The sequence below is a fragment of the Pelodiscus sinensis genome, chromosome 26, assembly GCF_049634645.1.
Source record: "Pelodiscus sinensis isolate JC-2024 chromosome 26, ASM4963464v1, whole genome shotgun sequence".
Lineage (NCBI taxonomy): Eukaryota > Metazoa > Chordata > Testudines > Trionychidae > Pelodiscus > Pelodiscus sinensis.
In genome coordinates this window covers 11,850,572-11,869,805 of record NC_134736.1, presented here as the reverse complement: position 1 = coordinate 11,869,805, position 19,234 = coordinate 11,850,572, and the positions used below count along the sequence as shown (strand labels likewise).

At 45.2% G+C, this 19,234-nt stretch overlaps 2 protein-coding genes across 2 annotated transcripts in view; both read left to right on the top strand.

Annotated features, from left to right (window-relative positions):
* The window catches only part of LOC142820541 (uncharacterized), a 43,397-nt gene extending 32,514 nt beyond the window's left edge, over positions 1 to 10,883 (top strand). Inside the window, exons 2-4 of the mRNA XM_075909726.1 lie at positions 5,175 to 5,212; positions 9,127 to 9,328; positions 9,448 to 10,883. Coding sequence (XP_075765841.1) covers positions 5,175 to 5,212; positions 9,127 to 9,328; positions 9,448 to 10,134 — 927 coding nt within the window. The 3' untranslated portion in view covers positions 10,135 to 10,883. The remainder of the gene's footprint in view (positions 1 to 5,174; positions 5,213 to 9,126; positions 9,329 to 9,447) is intronic.
* An 862-nt stretch (positions 10,884 to 11,745) lies between these two features.
* Positions 11,746 to 18,413, top strand: LOC102462432 (uncharacterized). The gene is made up of 2 exons (XM_075909732.1): positions 11,746 to 11,850; positions 12,823 to 18,413. Exon 2 carries the CDS (start codon positions 13,075 to 13,077, stop codon positions 14,143 to 14,145), a length of 1,071 nt encoding a protein of 356 aa, XP_075765847.1. The 5' UTR covers positions 11,746 to 11,850; positions 12,823 to 13,074; the 3' UTR covers positions 14,146 to 18,413.
* Positions 18,414 to 19,234: the final 821 nt, after the last annotated feature.

The window sequence follows — 19,234 nt, the reverse complement described above, 5'->3', positions numbered from 1 at the left end:
ATTCTGTGTCATCATATAATTCATATTCCAGGTTATTTAATTAGCAGTCAGAGCCCAAAGCTTTCCTCTACTTCCTGCATTCTGGTCTCTACCATTTAAGGTGGTCTTGCTTCTCTTTTTCACCATGTTTCTTAGGAACTACTGGTTTCTAATGTTAAAGCACAGAGCCAGTCCCTTAGGAGAAGTCCTATAGAATTTAATAGCAGTGAAACCAACAGAGTTTGTGGTTATAACTAGGATTTTCACAGGCTTCTAATCATGCCTAAATCCCTCAGAAAGTCAATGGGTATTGGATGTCTAACTTAGGTCCATTTGAAAATCCCTGCCTAAAATACTGAACAGGAACCAGGGAGATTTATGTTCAATTCTTAGCGTGGCTACTGATTTCTGATGCTATGACTTATGATCATCAGCTCTGCTCCTGGAATGACATTTTCAAAAGAGCCTAAGTGATTGAAGAGTGTTCTGTTTTCAAGTGTAATTAAGGGACTTAAGAGCATAATTTTCTTGTAAAGTCAAAAGGACTTAGGGCAAGATTTTCAAAGCCTTTAGGTGACTCACTGCCATCGATTCACAATCAAAGGGTGCTAGGCAACTAAATAACTTCAAGGATCTGGGTCTAGCTGCCTAAAGATGCAAATGAGCAACTAGTGGCATTTTCAAAGTGCCTAAGTGTAATAGGAGCCTAACTCCCATTGAAATCAATAGTGGGAATTATTAAAAACGGTCATTTAAACTGGCTGGACTATGGTAAAATGAATCTACCAATGGCTTCAAAGTGCACGACAGGGCTGTTAAAACAGAGACCATTATCCTGACTCTTCCTTTTTCAGTTTCATTTTGTGCAACTATCATTTTGCATGATATTGCCTATTTTGATCAGAAAAGTGATCATTATAATGAAAACTCTTTTGCACTTCTCAGACAACTTACAGGGATGTCTACATTTGAAGCTCTGGGTATGATTCCCAACTTGCATAGGTGCACTCATGTGCTAGCTCTCATTAAACAAGTGTGCTAAAAATACTAGTGTTTCTGGGCAGTGAAGACATGGGCTAGGCAGGTCAAGCACAAACTTACCCAGATCTCGAGGGTGTGTACTTAGAGTGGCTACTCAATCCTAACCCCGCGACTATATTTAGAATGATAGTTTGTTGAGTGATAGCACAAGAATTTCTAGACAAGCTGAGAATCACACCCTTAGCTCCCTGTGTAGACATAGTGTATGTTTTGTTTACCTAAAATTCTCTGGCACTTTTAATTGAGTTGACAGTCTCTGTGTAATTCTTTTACGTATTATTAGAAGATTTACCCGGTTGCTCAGGTCCTTAACTCTAATAAAGTTTGGTTTTCTTCATTTAAATCATTGCTCTGGGGTGGGGCTGCGGCTGAGGGGTTCAGGGTGCGGGCTGCCCCAGGGAGAGAGGACAACCTCAGCCCTCTCTCACCACAGTGACTTGGGGCCTGGTGAGACACGCCTGTCCATGGCTGCTGCAGCAGCAGCAGGCACAGATAGCAAGGGTGCCTTTATGTGTCCAATATTATACAAAAAGGTGCATGTTTCCCAGCTCGGGGACAGGCAGATACACAGACAAACAGAGATAACTGTCCCGTTCCCTGCCTCTGCCCTCTGCTGGCTCAATGGAGTTATAACTGTCCGGTCCCCATTTCTGTCCCCTTGCTGCCACTCTGTGGTTATTCTACAGTAGAACTTTCCCTCATACCAGACCCTTCCCTTTCCATTTGATGAGAAACAACTGAATTCCAGGTGTAGCTCATTGTCCTGGCACAACTAAACCCTCATCTTGCATTAAGATATGATAAGAGGAAGCCGCATACCAAATGTGGGGGTCCTCGCTCTTAAAATCAGGAATAAGGGATATTCCAGAAAAGGCTTTTTTTCCCAGAAGATCCCATCTAGACTGGTGCTTTTCTCCGGCAAAGCCCTGAGCCTGAAAAAAGCGGCAGCCATGTTCATGCAAATGCCGCGGGGGTATTTAAATCCCCTGCGGCATTTGCAATTCCGACTGGTCTCATTAGCATCCCTTTTCCGGAAAAGGGTGCCAATGTAGACACAGCCAGAGAGAAAGAGGCACAAACTCTCTTAAATACATATTAGATAATGCTGTACACTGTTGGTGACTTTCACTCCAGAGATGGCTAATCTTCAGTGATGGGTGAAGTGATTCCTGGGCATCTAGTTTGCCAAGGGCTTTAGAGGGGATCTCATATAAACGTAAGATCATTCTCATCCAGAGCTTTTATGCAGGATTTGATAATGCAATGCTCTTCTGAATCCTGCATCTGAGCTTTGACAGAGAGCACTTCCATGCTCCTCAAGCCTCTAATACTGGCTCATCTGAGCCTTCTTATTATCATGAGCTTTGTAAGTTATTTACTTAGACTGGCTAAATCAGAATCAACATCCTGAAAGTCAGTAAAGCCATCTTGTCTGGACTTGGAAAATCAATGGTGTCTTCTTTGTGTAGGGTGCCAGCCCTCCCAGACTGGCCAGGTATCTCCTAGAATTGGCCTCAGTCTCCAGGTTCTTATGGAAAGCAATCCAGGAGATTTTAATAGGCTAAAAGTGTGGTTGGTGGGGGCAGTGCAGCAGGACTTAGGAAGGCTCTCTACCTGCCCTGACTCCATGCAGCTCCCGAGAGTGGTGGCATGTCTCTGTCGCTCCTAGGCACAGGTGGAGTCAACCAGGGGATCTCTGCATACTGCCTCCACCCCAAGTGCCAATTCCATAGCTCCCATTGGCTGGAAACCAGGGCCAATGGGAGCTGCAGGGGTAGTGCTTACAGGCAGGAGCAGTGCTTGCAAGCAGGGGCAGTGCTCAGAGCCACCTGGTCACCCCTGCCTGTACCTAGAAGCCACAGGGACATGTCACTACTTTTGGGAGCTGCCCAAGGTAAGCACCACTTGGTCACACACCCCATCATGACCTCTTGTTCCTGTCCTGAGCCCCCTCCTATACTCAAACTCCCTCCTAAAGCACGCATCTCCTTCTGCACCAACTCCCTGCTCCAGCCTGTGACAGTGAGTGAGGGCGGGGAAAGCAAGTGACAGGAAGGGGTAGATGGAGTGAGGAGGGGCAGAGCAGGGTGATGGCCTCAGGGCAAGGGGCTGGGCATGGGGTGGAGCAAGGGTTTTTTGGGTTTGTGCACTCAGCGCTTTGATGGTGGAGACACCTTATAAAAGGGAGCAGTCAGAACCTTTGTAAAACACACACACTTGGGATTAACTGTCCAGCAGCTTCCTGTTCTTCTGGTTCTTCAGTTCAACTGGGACGGGGCGGGCTTAACAGCTGATTGGCAGAACTGGATCCAAGGAAGCTCAAATACCTGAAAACAGCTCTTGCAAATGCCTCCTCTCCCCACCCCCTGACCACATACACACACACACACTTGCACACACTGTCTCTCAGTAAATCACATATCTGGAGTGATTTCCTTTAGCTAATGTCTACAGGGCTCTCCATTTCAGTTACCATTTGTCAATGGACTCTGTGTGTGAAACACTGAGCGTAGCCCACTAGTCAGTGTGTATCTATACAAACCATAAGGATGCAAATCTATTACAGCTTCCTGCTACAGAAATTGGGTCTTTACTTCAGGCTGTAAGGACTTGTGTGTTTAGTTTTTGGTTTATTTCCCGGTGTTGGGCAAGATGGGGAACATACAACTTAAGCAGAAATGATAATGAGCAAAAATTACATGTGCAAATGATCTGCATGTGAAATATTGTGGTGCCAGAATGAAATCTGTTCACCAGTAATAATTGAGATACACTCCCTCCCCCTACTGATGACTGACATTTTGGTTATGAGATATGTATGTATACTTAATGGGTGAGATGTTCCTATGAGACAGATCCAATTAGCAATCATTTAAATGAGAGGAATTTGTTAATTGAGGACACTTAGGCTAAGATCCACACTAAAGGGGAAGGTAGAATTCAGATACACAACTCCAGCTACATCAATTAAATAGCTGGAGCTGACATACCTTGATTCAAGTTTCTGCATCATCTCCACGGCAGGAGGCTGATTAGGAGCAGCCCTTACTCTTCATGAGGAGCAGGAGTACCGGTGCTGAGGGAGGCACCCTCAGGAAGATCGATCATGGCAGCATCAATCTTCTACTTAGTGAAGATGTGGCCTTGGTATTACTCCCTCAATGGAAGTAGATGCAGTCACTAAGCAGAGAACACTGCACAGCTTGAACTGTGTGCTATTTTCCCTGGGGAAGATTGCAGAGAATTCTAATGAAAATGTTTCAAGATCATTTCCACATTTCCTTTGGTTCTTTGCTTCTGTCAATATTACTAGTACTGCTTTACATATCTGTTTGCTTCCTCAATAAGACAATCTAAGGTTCCAATTCAGCAAAACACGTAAGCACGGTAAATCCCATTGACTTCTCTGAGGGTTAAGCATGTGCCTGAAGGCTTGTCTACAGTTAGAGTTCTCGAATAGCTTTTCCAAAACATATGTTCTGAACAGCTCCATGAGTGGGTATATTCATTCTGGAAAACATGTGTCTACCCAGGGAATTATTCCAGAATAATTGTCATTCACGTAAATCAGACCTTCTCATAATCCAAATTAGCTTTCAAGTGTATTTACTGAGTCAGGTCCTAAATGAGGGATCCTGTCTCACTGATGTCAGGGTAGTTGCATCCTTGACCTCAATTACAGCAAATTCAAGCTCCTGATGGATAAACCTCTCCTTCCCATACAGTAATCTTTAATGGAGGATCACTTGATAGTTTGAGAATTTCCAGGATCATTTGAGGAATGCTGCATGCCTAGTAGTTAGAGCAGAGATTCAGAGCTGGGAACCTGAGTTCTGTCTTTCCTTATTCTGCTGGTAACCCTTAATTTCGATTTGGACAAAGATTTGAAATCTAATGACACAAAGCAAATGAGTTTCATGTGAAGTTTCATCTAATTGTTATTTACATAGTGCCAATTGTGTGGAAAACACTTGGCAAACTGAGATGATGATATCTGTGGCCTAAACAGCCCCCCCAGACATAGATTATTGTATCTATGTTCATATCAGGTCATATGCTCTGTTGGTATGTGCAATGTTGTTCAAAGGTTAGAGCAACATACAGAACACTATTTGATTCCATTCCTGACTTCATCTCTCACTCTTATTTTACAGATGGGGAAAATAAGGCACAAATTCTGCTTCCCAAGAAGGTTAGTTATTGGGCTAAATAGTGCTCCTCCTTTTTCCAGTGTGAAATGTGGAGTCCGTCTCTTGAAGTCAATAGCATTGCTCTAGATTTGCATGGACATAATGGAGAGCAGCATGTCACCTCTTATGACTAATGTACTATGTAGGTTCCCAGAACGTATTGTTAGTAACAAAGGGTATGTCTACACTACAGTGCTCTTTTGAATTAACTTAATTCGAAATAGTTAATTAGAGTTAAGCTCATTCAAAATAATGCATCTACACACAAAGGGTATGTTTACACTTGCCCTCTACTTCGAAGTAGGGAGGCAAATGAAGCATACCGAAGTTGCAAATCAAGCCCAGGATTTAAATATCCCGCGCTTGATTTGCATGTTTCTGGCCGGTCGCCATTTTAAAAATTCACTAGCCCGGAGTAACTGCCCGCATCTACACGTGGCAGTGAAACGGGAGTCTGATTTAAAGCCCCTAATTCAAATTAGCTGGTAAACCTCATTGCAGGAGGAATACCAGCTAATTCGAGTTAGCGCCCGGCAGGGCATCAGGTTAGGACTTAGTGTGTGAGGCTGCTGTCTGAAGCTAACTGAGCTCCGTGTTTAATGGGACCCTACCACCATCCCGGACAGACAGTTCTCAGGGTTCCCCACTTTCTTGTCTACCTCGATGAGGGACAGCAAAGCAGTTCTGTCTTGGAGTGCCCTGAGTGCCCACACTCGGGACACCACAACACTCAGCCACATGGAGCCAGAGCTGCCCCTGGGTATGCTGGTGCGTCTCGTGGGGTTGTTGCCATCAGCCTGGCTGCACTTGCTGCAGACTGCCATCCAGGGGGTCCGTTGGGGGACTGTCAGAATCTAGGAGGCCCTGAGGGAGACTGTCCACCCTGAGGAGCCCTCAGAGCCTCCCAGGTCCTCCCCACCGAGGGCTCATGCCCCATTCCTCCCTCACGTCCTTCCATTTCCCCCTCCCTAGCTCCCCTTCCTGATGTCAAATAAAAGACGTATGCTCAAAAATAGAAACTGGGTTTAATGAACAAAACTGGCAGGGGGGGGGGAGGAGGAATCTCTGGGGAGACTGGGAAAAGGAGGTGGGAGAGAGGAAGAGAGAGGGTGGAAGAGGGCAGGGGGAAACCTGGAAGGAGGGAGCTGGAAGGGGGAAGCAAGGGGAAGAAGCTCAGGGGCTCAGGGTTGGGGGTCTCACCATACCAACTTGACTTTCCTGCTAACCTGCTCCTGGGTCCGCATGTGGCCTTTGGTGGCCAGGCTGGTAGCTATCCTGCCATAGATGGCCACATTCCTCTGTCTAGTGTGGAGATCATGGACATTGGGGGCATCCCCAACAAACCTGAATAAGGTGATCTCCACCCTGGACCAGGAAGGTGCTCCAGCTCCTGTCAGGCTCCTGGGAGCTGGCAGACTACTCCTGGGGAGCAGTGGAGGGCTGGCTGCCAGTGGCTTGCTGGCTCATGTTTTGGGGTCACTGGGTCAGGGGCCCTGGTGGCCACTGCTGGCTCTGGGCTGGCAGGCTTGGAGCTGGCACAGGCACTGCAGCCAGGGTCTACCCCTTTAATGGCTCCGGGGCTGGGGGAGAGGAGAATAAGTTTTCCTGGTTGTGCCCAGAGTGGCCACCAGGGCTCTCTGGGAAGGGCTGGAGGCCCCCTATTTTGAATTAAGTATCTACACAGCACTTAATTCAAAATAGCTATTTCGAATTTGGTGTTACTTCTCATAGAATGAGGTTTACCAAATTCGAAATAAGGGCTCCACTATTTCGAATTTATTTCGAAATAGCAGTTTGCCTGTGTAGACGTTATTAAAGTTAATTCTAAATAACTGCTGTTATTTCGAATTAACTTTGTAGTGTAGACATACCCAAACAAATATTTTACAGCCATTACTGTGTATTGGGTACTTGCTTTTAAAGCAATGTAATTATTTATGTAACCCTTCTACCTGGTAGAACCAGTAGCAGCCAGGACTAGGTTCAGTATCGAGGGGTTTCTCCCCATACCTCTAATACAGAACTGGCTTCAACTCCCACCAAATAACCTGGAAAATTCACACACCACCCTGGGGTGCCTCTGAGAAGCAATGCTCCCCCTTCACAAGCACAGAGGCTGAGCATAGAAAAGAAATTTTAATAAAAAGTGGGAAGTAACTTGGCATTAATTTGAGAAAACAACACAAACAGAACTGATGAACAAGAACCATGAATAAAGTCCCTTCCCAAGTAGGTTGGGCAATGTCCTTTTCCTCTCAAGTTCTTAAGTCCAGCAACGTAAATGTCCCCTTCACATGCCCAACCCTTCTCTACAACTCACTGTTGCTGCCCTTGGCCAGAGCAGACCCACAGTTCAAAGGTGCAGCCACAGAGCTCACCTCCCATCCTGGGTGGGAGGAGTAAATGAGGCATCTTACTTCACTGGTCGCTCGCCAGCCGCTTGCTCACTGCTCTCTACCGCTGCCCTGCTGCTTGCTTATTACATCTTTCTGCCGCTGCCCTGCTTGCTGCTTGTCAAGCTGCTCCCACTCATGGCATCTCTCTACCACCCTGCCCCCACCGGCTCATGCTGGATTTGGCTTTGGGCAAAAACCCAGTGATTTCATCTCAGTGATTTCAGCTCCTGACTCAAGTTCAGCCACAAGAAATTTCAGCATCTGCTGGAGTAAATATAAAATAATGAAAAAGACTCCCTATGCAGCCTATTTTAGCTCTGTCATTAAGACAGTGGGGAGAAACAGTCGGAATCAGTCTTACAGCTCACACCTGGAGGGCATGTCACCTCCTGATTGAAAGTCCTGCCCTCCCCTCTTTCCTTCATAGAGCTCTAGCAGTGGAGTCGTTGTCCATCCAACGAGGGTGCTTTAATCTGACTGTCTCCCCCTCCTTAGAAATGTGTTAAACACAGCCTGCTTTTTCTGGCTTCCAACAATAATTGCAAGCCTTGGTGATCATGTTTCACCATTCCTGCATTAAGTATTAACATAATTTGGGACCCCACAATAAACAAATTGATTACAATGGAGAAAACACCACTGTATCGGTTGAATATCTAGCACATCTAAGCAAACAGGAGTCCACTGTATTTATATGCACAAACCCAGAGTCTCGTTCTTTAAACTGAGAGTGTTTTCCTCTTTGAGCCGTATTAAGCCCAGCCTTTCTTTTTTGTAGTCCTACAATAATTACGAGTAGTATAAGGGCCCTACCATCAAACGTTAGCCCCGCCCCATGACCCCGGAAGTCCCGCCCCTGTCCCTGGAAGCCCCGTCTCCCCTGTCACCAGAAGTCCCGCCCCTGGAGGGTAGTACATCCGGGTCAAGAGGTGACCGGAAGTAAAGGATGTCATGTGACCCCCCCCCCCCCCCCCCACTAGGCCCGTCCCCTGTCACCGGAAGTCCCGCCCTTGGGGGTAATACATCCGGGGTCAATAGGGGCAGGTGACCGGAAGTAAGGGGTGTCATGTGACCGCTCTAAGGACTCGCCCTGCCTCCCTCTACCAATCAGGAAGGGTTTTTCCCCTGTAGGACCGCCCCGCGAACCACTTTGACCAATCGGGGGGAAGTTCAGGGACCAGATGACCTGCCCAGAAGTGGGTCATGTGACCCCTCTAAGAATTCGCCCCTCCTCCCTCTACCAATAAGGAAGGGTTTATCCCCTGTAGGACCGCCCTGCAAATCGCTTTGACCAATCGGGGGTGCAGTTCCGGGGCCCGTTGACCAGACCGGAAGCGAGTCGTGTGACCCCTCTAAGAGCTTCCCGTGACACCCTCTGACAATCAGAGCAGAGCACTTCCCCATAAGTTCTAGTGCCACACAAAAGAGGCCATCTTGTTCCAAGAGCGCGTTTCAGAGAGCGTGCAAACGCTGAGCGGAAACATGGCTTCTTTCACCAACTTTGTTTTGGTGCCGAGAAGAAAGCGCTACATCAGCGACAGTTCTGAGGAGGAAGGAGAAGTTGAAGGGAGCCCTTTGGCCCAGCCGCTGATGGATACACCAGTATCTGACGCCGAAACCCAACCGCTCCCGATGCAGCCCGACAAGCTAGATGGCCTGGAGGAGGAAGGTGCCCACGGCTCCCAGGAGTCGGACAAGACGCATGGAAAAGAAGCCAAACAGGTAAATGAAAGATCGAAGTTGGGGCATCATGGGGTTAGGAAACTGGGATTTTGTAAAAAACAAAACAAAAAAATGACCAGAGCGTCTTACATTATTTCTTTCTGGCAATCTTTTGACAGCTCGATGATGCCTTTCTAGCTGACTCTCAGACCCAGGACTGCATTGCATCAGACAAGGAAGACGAACCGGGCCCACCTTGTTTTTGCTCAACACCGATACAAAGCATTGAAGAGAACGCCAAGGATGACGGCCATGAAGAATTCAGGGGGTGGCTTGGCATTGACCTAGTTGAGCCAGTGCCACATCATAAGCGTAAAAAAGTTATGCGCTCTATTGTACGCGTTGGTGTTTATACCGTCCTTAGTCACTGTCCTAGGGAAAAGCTTTTTGAGGACTGCGAGGGCTGTGTCATAGATGCGCCAGCCCAGCGGCACCATGACTGTGTGACTTGGACTCCAGAGGATATAAACCGCAAGCTCCGGGGCCTATGTGCTCAACTGTGTTTGGAAAGCTTATTAAATACTGTTATTGCCGTAGGTGATGCTATGCAATGTCTGTGCTTAACTCAAGAACACTTAGCACAAGGGGTGACTTTGGTAAATGCAGTGCAATTCAGTCAAGATCCTCACAGTGTTTTAAAGACCATGACCAAGCCAAAAGACGCCCGCTTAGAGCGTTATATTGAACGTCTAGTGCGTACAAAAAGTTACAGAACCCTGCTTAAGAAAAAGACTATTTGTAAGCTGTCTAAAAGGATGAAGTTAGAGAATGGTGAGGGGGCACACATGAGATATAAAACTTGGTAGCTGTAAATATCTTTGAAAAGGAGCTTTTGTGACTATCTTCTGTCAGAAGGTTTGTGTGATCCTTACATGAGTAAAAGTGTTGGTGGAACACATGGTCTGTATGTCTTTTAAATAAAATCATTTAAAAAAATAAAGTTTGTGAGAATCCATTTTGTATAAAGGGGCCCATTTACTGAAACCCCCCTGAAAGATGTAGGATAGAAACTCGGGGGAAGGAAAAACCCTTAAAAAATTACCCCCCTTCCCCAGTTAGGATTTATTAGACATGAACTCAATGGTTTAACTGCACCTCACTGAATAGCCAGGAGCTCTAGTCAGTGGTTAGGTTCAGGTGTGGCCACTTACCCTTGTCGAGGTTAATGTTCAGTAATTAAATTTGATGGGTTGGATGGGTGGGCTCTGATGAATATCTAATTAAACAATACCTCAGGAGTTTGCAGATGCTATTGGACAGTTTAAATATAACCCCTGGGGTTGGTAGAGCGCTATTGGACAGCTTAAAGGACACAGGCATTGGTAGAAACTCTATTGGACAGTTTAAATGATCCAGGAGTAGGTTAAATGCTATGGGCTACTTTTTCTAGCCATTAAAAGTTTTAAAAAAAATTAAGGGTCTAACCCAAAACTGAAATGTTTCAAACTTTTACCCATACTTTAGAACAAGCATTTGCTCTAAAGACAATCACACATTTAAAAGCATTTATTTAAACCCCAAGCCTTAAGCATGAAAGAAGCATGTTTAAAAAAAACAAACCCCAAGACATTTATTGATATCTGCAAAGGGTCTCCACATGGAAATGGGTACAGCTACATTAAGGATTGGTGCTTTTACTGTTAATACTGTAAGAAAGCCCTACAAAAATGTATTTTAACTAAAAGAAAAAAAATGTAGCAAAAAGCAACTCAGTTGTGGAGACAGCTTACTTCTTCCACCCCCAGATCACAAAAGGCAATGCTAGGGAGGGGTGCCTAAAAACTTTAAGGATCTATTATTTCAGAGTTGCAGTGATCAAATTAACCTGCTAGCTACTATGTTGAAGTTGTTTGAAACAATGGGTTAGGAGGGTATAAAAAACCTAGGTATTTTGGAGACTGTCCTTTTCAACAGAAACTTTCTTGAATGGCTGCTGGACTGCAACAGGAGAAGGTATGTTCCCTGTTTTTAACTTTGAAAATATATATTATATAATGCCACTCTTTGGCCATGCTCTCTCAGTAAAATAATGGTGGCTATCTTTATTGCAGTGTGATCTGTTTAACATGGAACCAGTAATTTTAAGCTGCAGTTCCCCACCAGGCCAAGGTAAAAACCATTTTTAACTGTAGTTGTGCTTAATACTGTTAAAAAAAAAAACCCTGAGTAATACTAACTAACATTTGTGCTTATTCTTTAACCTTAAGGCCCAAGCACACATGGGGGGGGGGGGGGAACAGAACAAGCATGTGCCTGCAACACTTTATCCCAAAGTGAAAGGTAACTGTTTTGCAATTGGCTTTTAAATGTATGTGGGGTTTTTGTGTGTGTGTGTGATTTGTGAGAGAGAGAGAGATGAGGTCTGTGCAAGACCTAGGTGTGTTTTTAAAATGGGGTTTGAAGCATTTGGGGGTAATCCTAACTCATATTTTTTTTGCTTGTTCTTTATTCCATAGTCCCAAATATACATAGGGGAAAACAGAATAGCCCTGTGCCAGCATGCCTTTACCCTGTGGTAGAAGGTAACTATCCATAATCATTTTTAAGGCGTGTGGGTTATTTTTTTCTTTTAACTAATTGTAATGTTTTAATTGTGAGTTGGTTTTTTTCAAAACTTAATTGTGGGGGAGCTTATTGGTGTTTTTAAACTATATGTTGGCAAACTGCTGGTATAGAGTGTTTGGTGGGTTGCTCTTTCTGTGCCACTGTGTTTTCAAAATAAATGTTCAATTCTGAGTTGGGGGAGGAAGTGGTGGGGTTAGGCTAAAAGTATCTGGGATGGTTACAAAAATGTGGTGTGTTTTTACCTGGGGTTTTTATTTAAAAAAAAAACTGGCTGTAGGGGTTAAGTTGTGGGCGATTCAGGGGCTTATGCTAGAGATAAGTGGTTTAAAAAACAGTTTGTTGCATACCACTGCTTTTAAAAAATATAGTTGCAAATAGTTTTAAAACTGTTGTGGGGAGTTTTTGAAGGGGGGTGTGTGTGTGTGTGATGGAGTTTGTGACAGACAAAGGTGTGTTTTTAAACTATATGTTGGCAAACTGCTGGTATAGAGTGTTTGGTGGGTTGCTTTTTCTGTGCAAAATGTGATGTGTTAAATGCATGTGGGTTTTGAAAAGTATATGGCTACAAACTTGGTTTGGTGTGTTTTATAAAGCTGCTGTTTAGTGGGGGGGGAGGTGGCTGTGCAAGGCATAGGGGTAGTTTTTTTTTAAAGTGCTTGGTTTGTTTAAACTAACAAGGGGTTTTAAAAGCAGTTTTGGCTTTTATTCTGCAAAATGAGATGTATTTAAAATAATTTTGTGGGTTTTTGTTGTTTGTTGTTTGTTTATTTAAGAGGAAGAAATAAACTCAAAACTGGTGTTTGTTGTACAGCCTGAAATGGATTATTTTGTTTTAAAGCTATAACTTTTTAAATAGAAAAACACCCTAATGATTTTAAAGTTTACAAGAGGGTTTCCTGTGTTTTATAATAATGTTGTTTGCTCCACAGTACAGTCAAAACATGAGAGGTTCTTAGACCAGAGGGAAAACAAGCTCAAAAGAAAAAGGAAAGAGACAGCTGAAAAGGAAAATTCACCAGCATCAGTGACTGATGGATCGATGAAGCCCAGGAAATATATTTTGCTTATTGGTTTGGTTGTTTTATGAGGTTTTAAGTAAATACATAGGTGTGGGTGAGAAAGATGGTAAAGTTCAGGGGTTTTCTTTTTTTGTAAAATGTTTTTCCTCACACCTCATAGGCATGGACATCTTTTCTGACAATGCTGTAGTCAGAGCTACAAGGACACCTCCTCCAGAACCACCAAAGAACCAGGAATCTGCTTTGAGACCCTTAACAACGCAAAACAGCACAAGAGTGCAGATGAAGCATCCGGGCGGTCCAAACCTCACATATGTCAAACCCAAGGACAAAACAAAAGACTCTGGTAAAAAACAACCATGCAACCACAACTCCAGTTCCTCAGCGGTCACTGCCACACCATGCCCTGAGGAAACTGTGAGCGAAAACGCCCACATTCACAAACCCGGAGCATGCGCTCTAGGGGTTCTGAACGTGCGCAAAACCACACACATTCACAAACCCGGAGCACGCGCTCTAGGGGTTCTGAATGTGTGCAAAACCACACACATTCACAAACCCGGAGCACGCGCTCTAGGGGTTGCGTATAAAAAACCAAGGACTGAAAACTCCTGCAATGCTGAGGTATTGCAGCCACACAAACACAACTCCAGTTCCTCAGCGGCCACTGCCACACCAAGCCCTGAGAAAACTGTGAGCAAAAACGCCCACATTCACAAACCCGGAGCATGCGCTCTAGGGGTTCTGAACGTGTGCAAAACCACACACATTCACAAACCCGGAGCACGCGCTCTAGGGGTTGTGAATAAAAAACCAGGGACTGAAAACTCCTCCAATGCCGAGGTATTGCAGCCACGCAAACACAACTCCAGTTCCTCAGTGGCCACTGCCACACCAAGCCCTGAGAATACTGTGAGCGAAAACGCCCACATTCACAAACCCGGAGCATGCGCTCTAGGGGTTCTGAACGTGCGCAAAACCACACACATTCACAAACCCGGAGCACGCGCTCTAGGGGTTGTGAATAAAAAACCAGGGACTGAAAACTCCTCCAATGCCGAGGTATTGCAGCCACGCAAACACAACTCCAGTTCCTCAGTGGCCACTGCCACACCAAGCCCTGAGAATACTGTGAGCGAAAACGCCCACATTCACAAACCCGGAGCATGCGCTCTAGGGGTTCTGAATGTGTGCAAAACGCCCACATTCACAAACCCGGAGCATGCGCTCTAGGGGTTCTGAATGTGTGCAAAACCACACATTCACAAACCCGGAGCATGCGCTCTAGGGGTTCTGAATGTGTGCAAAACCACACATTCACAAACCCGGAGCACGCGCTCTAGGGGTTCTGAATGTGTGCAAAACCACACATTCACAAACCCGGAGCACACGCTCTAGGGGTTGCGTATAAAAAACCAAGGACTGAAAACTCCTGCAATGCTGAGGTATTGCAGCCACACAAACACAACTCCAGTTCCTCAGCGGCCACTGCCACACCAAGCCCTGAGAAAACTGTGAGCAAAAACGCCCACATTCACAAACCCGGAGCACGCGCTCTAGGGGTTCTGAATGTGTGCAAAACCACACACATTCACAAACCCGGAGCACGCGCTCTAGGGGTTGTGAATAAAAAACCAAGGACTGACAAACCATTCTCCCAAAACCATAAGCTCATCACAGCTCCCCCATATTCTAGTATGGGGGAAGAGTTTGATGGTTCATTCAGAAAACTGGTGAACTCTGTATCCTCAGGGGGCCTAAAAGAAAGGGGTCTGGGCAAAAGGGGTTCCCATCAGATAAGGTGTAAACAAAAGCATTTGGCGGATAAACGGGTGGCTTCCAAAAAGTTTCAGGCCAAGATCACTGCAACATTTTTAAAAAAGGCTAAAGAAAAAATACCAAAAAGAGATGCCCCCTACTGGAGGCTCACAAAATGGCTTATCTGATCTGCGGGGTGGTGGTGAGTCTGTAGACGGGTCCCTGGCTAGTCCTGATGACTCTCTCAGAGACCGCTCTGACTCTGAGATAGCATCTGAGGTAGAAGATGCCCCTGATGGTCCCGTAGAGGAACCCCCAAGTGCCCCTGAAAATCCAGAGTTGTATATGGAGAGAGTGAGAAGTTGGCAACATGAAGTACCTAGATTTGGGGGGTTAGTGTATTGTGAGGAATTTCATTTTGTCCATCTTGAGCAAATCAATTCAGCTGAACAGGTTATTGAAGCCATACGTAGGGGAATACAGTTAGTTCTAGATGATGTTAATGGTAGGGTAGGCCCTGATGATTATGCTCAGTTACGTTTAGGGAGCCGTAATTTAACTAACCCTTTGTTTTCGGTCAGAAGAACTAGGGACGAGCTGTCTGCTGAGGATTTTTTTAAACCAGACCTCAAAGCTGTTACAGAGTAATAGAGAGTTGCACCTCAATGGAACATTGCGCCTCGTTGTGACAGTTGTAAAAAAACAGGGGTGGGGGTGCTCGTAGAGTTTTAAATTCTATCCTTAGTAGTCAAATTATTCATAAAAAGAGACCATGTTTCGTAGACCTGGCTTACACCGGTACCAATCTGTGTTTTGCGGGTGGGCTCTTGGCCGTCCTGTCTGATCGTAAACCTACGGACGCCGAATTGTTAGAGGGGGCGAGAGCTTCACGAGAAACTGGGGTGGTCAGATCAAAAAAAGGTTATGCTCAGCGACGTAGCGAAGTTTGAACAGCATTTAGGAGTTAACCTACAGGTGGTGCTGTATACGGCGAAAGGCGGCTGGGGCTTTTTTAAAACAGGGGGCCCAGTGTACCCCAAGACTTATTTTATCCTGATGCACGATGAGCATTACTATGGGGTTTTGGATGTGAAAAAGTTGTTCGGAGCGAAAAATGATTGTGAGTTTTGCCACACAGTGTACAGTCATGACCACTCTTGCAGGTATTGTTGCCACCTCTGCTTGAGCAGAACGTGCTCAGACAGCGTGGGCATGCCACTGAGGTGTCCTAGCTGTAGACTATTTTGTCGATCCAAAGAGTGCTTAGTCAGACACATAGACTGCGCATCGAAAAAACAAGTTGAATGCCTGTCTAAAGCTTTGTGTGATGAGTGCCAGTCTTACGAGGACAAGCGGCACTGCTGTAAAGGGTGGAGCTGTAAGCAGTGTAAGGGCTTGCTTGTTGGCAACATAGACAATCATCTCTGTTTTATGGACAGCCTTAGAAAGCCCAAATCCTCAGAAAAGTATATATATATTTTTTTTTATTTCGAATGCACGCAGGAGACGGGGTTGCACACCCCCAATTACATTTTTGCTATGGTCCTAAAGCCAGAAAAATCCTGGGAATTTAAGGGTAGCGAGTGTCTTTCTATGTTCGTTAAGACCTTTATTGGCAAAGAGTTCCGTGACTACACATTCATAGCACACAATTCCAAAGGTTACCATGCATACTTTGTTGTGAGACAGCTATTGAAGGAAAAGGTGTGCCTAGAACTGATCACTCAGGGTAGTAAACTAATGTGTGTGAAAGTTAAGGCCTTGGGCATTCGTTTTATAGACTCTTTAAACTTCTTGCCCATGAAGCTTAGCAAGCTACCGCAGGCGATGGGGTTTGAAGGGTGCAAAGGGTATTTTCCACATTTTTTTTTAACACTTTAGAAAACCAAAATTACGTAGGGCCTATGCCCATTGTGGGACACTGGTGTAGACAGTATGATGCCCAGGGAAAAAGCAGAGTTTCTCAACTGGTATCGGGACCACAGCTCTGAGACGTTTGACTTGCAGAAAGTGCTCGTGTATTACTGTCAACAGGATGTTAAAATTTTGAGACAGGCTTGTATTCTATATAGAAAAAAGATTATGAAAATGACAAGAGATGGGGGATGTAGCAGAGAGAGGCCCTGGTAAATTCACCGAGATAAACCTGTATATCGATCCTTTCCAGGACATCACGCTGGCCTCCGTCTGCATGGCGATGTATAGGTTTATGTTTTTGGAGCCTAACACGGTAGCTCTTCTCCCTCCAGACAATTACCACCGGCAGAAAAAGAGAGATTCGACCCCATCTATTCAGTGGCTGCTTTATACCTCTTACAAAGAAAATATACAAATACGGCATGCTTTACAGGGTGGGGAACTACAGGTAGGCCCCTACTTTTTAGACGGTTATGCCAATGTTGATGGGGTACGCATGGCCTTTGAGTTTAACGGGTGTTTTTTCCAGGGCTGTGTCACCTGTTATTGTGAAAAAGCACAAAATCTTATGACAGGGACAACTTTTGGGTTTCTTTATTACAAGACGCAGCTTAAGACCGACTATCTAAAACGACTTGGTTTTGTAGTGAGGACTCTCTGGGAGCACGAGTGGGAGGTAATGAAAGAAACAGACAGGGAGCTTGCAGGCTTTTTAAACTGAGCCCAGTTACCCCAGCCTCTCAGGCCTAGGGATGCTCTTTTCGGGGGGAGGACAAATGCTATCTGCCTATATTACAAGCCTAGCCCTGGGGAAGATACACCTCTTTTCTGCAATTCTCGCAGGGCCTAGCAACTGTGGGATAAGTTACTTTATAAAAAACGTATTGGATAATGCCAAACACACACTGTCTGTTATGCCTGAGAACATTGTGTGGTGTTACAGTTGTTGGCAACCTCTGTATAAAGAACTGCTCTGTAAATATCCCTTTATCAATTTTGTGGAGAGTCTGCCTAATGCTTTTGACGATGACTGTTTCCTACTAATAAAGTGAATCTGATTATCGTGGATGATGTGATGAACTCTGCTTGTGAAAGTGATGAAATCAAGAGAGCCTTTACCAAGTACGTGCACCACAGGAACTTGAGCATTATGTACATCATTCAGAACGTATTTTGTCAGGGGAAAAAGAGCCGTACAATTAACCTAAACGCTTAGTACATGGTTCTTTTCAAACACCCCAGGGATAAACTACAAATCGCTATGCTTGCTCGGCAAATGTACCCCGGCAAGGCTCAATTCTTTCTAGAAGGTTTTGAGGATGCTACCAAAAGACCTTATGGCTACCCGGTGGTGGATTTAAATGCGTCCACGCCAGACATCTGGTCTTTTCCCTCCAGACTGGCCGGTGGCTTATACTTTGAAAAGAACACCCGCCGGGTATAAAAAGAGATGATTTATCGGCAGACCCTTTTTAACAGCTGGGGGTTGCCAACCGAAAACATGTCTAGCTGCGTGAAGAGAAACCTGGATCTTTTAAAATTACTTAGCAAATCACCCCCGCAGCAAAGGAAGGCTAGGCTGTGTTCGGCCTCTGACGATTTAGTAGCGGCCATCTCAGAAATAGCACTCAATACCTTAAAAGGAAACGTGCCTTTGATGCAGAATCAAGTGAGCGTGCTGAAAAAGAAACGCACACTTATAAAAACAGTCTAATAAAAGGGTCTCACTTAAAAGAAAGAAGCATCTGGGGAAGCAGTCTGGGGGATTTATCGGCCCTTTGTTAAGTTTTGCTGTCCCTCTGATAATGGGGCTTTTGAATAACCAATAATGGAGTATGCAGAAAAAATGTACCTGGTGCCCAGACCCCTTTCTTTTAGGCCCCCTGAGGATACAGCGTTCACCAGTTTCCTGAATGAAGCATCAAACTCTTCCCCCATACCAGAATATGGGGGAGCTGTGATGAGCTTATGGTTTTGGGAGAATGGTTTGTCAGTCCTTGTTTTTTTTATTCACAACCCCTAGAGCGCGTGCTCCAGGTTTGTGAATGTAGGTGTTTTTGCTCACAGTTTTCTCAGGGCTTGGTGTGGCAGTGGCCGCTGAGGAACTGGAGTTGTGTTTGCGTGGCTGCAATACCTCGGCATTGCAGGAGTCTTCAGTCCTTGGTTTTTTATACGCAACCCCTAGAGCGTGTGCTCCGGGTTTGTGCACGTTCAGAACCCCTAGAGTGCCTGCTCTGGGTTTGTGAATGTGGGTGTTTTCGCTCACAGTTTCCTCAGGGCATGGTGTGGCAGTGACCGCTAAGGAACTGGAATTGTGGTTGCATGGTTGTTTTTTACCAGAGTCTTTTGTTTTGTCCTTGGGTTTGACGTATGTGAGGTTTGGACCGCCCGGATGCTTCATCTGCACTCTTGTGCTGTTTTGCGTTGTTAAGGGTCTCAAAGCAGATTCCTGGTTCTTTGGTGGTTCTGGAGGAGGTGTCCTTGTAGCTCTGACTACAGCATTGTCAGAAAAGATGTCCATGCCTATGAGGTGTGGGGAAAAACATTTTACAAAAAAAGAAAACCCCTGAACTTTACCATCTTTCTCACCCACACCTATGTATTTACTTAAAACCTCATAAAACAACCAAACCAATAAGCAAAATAT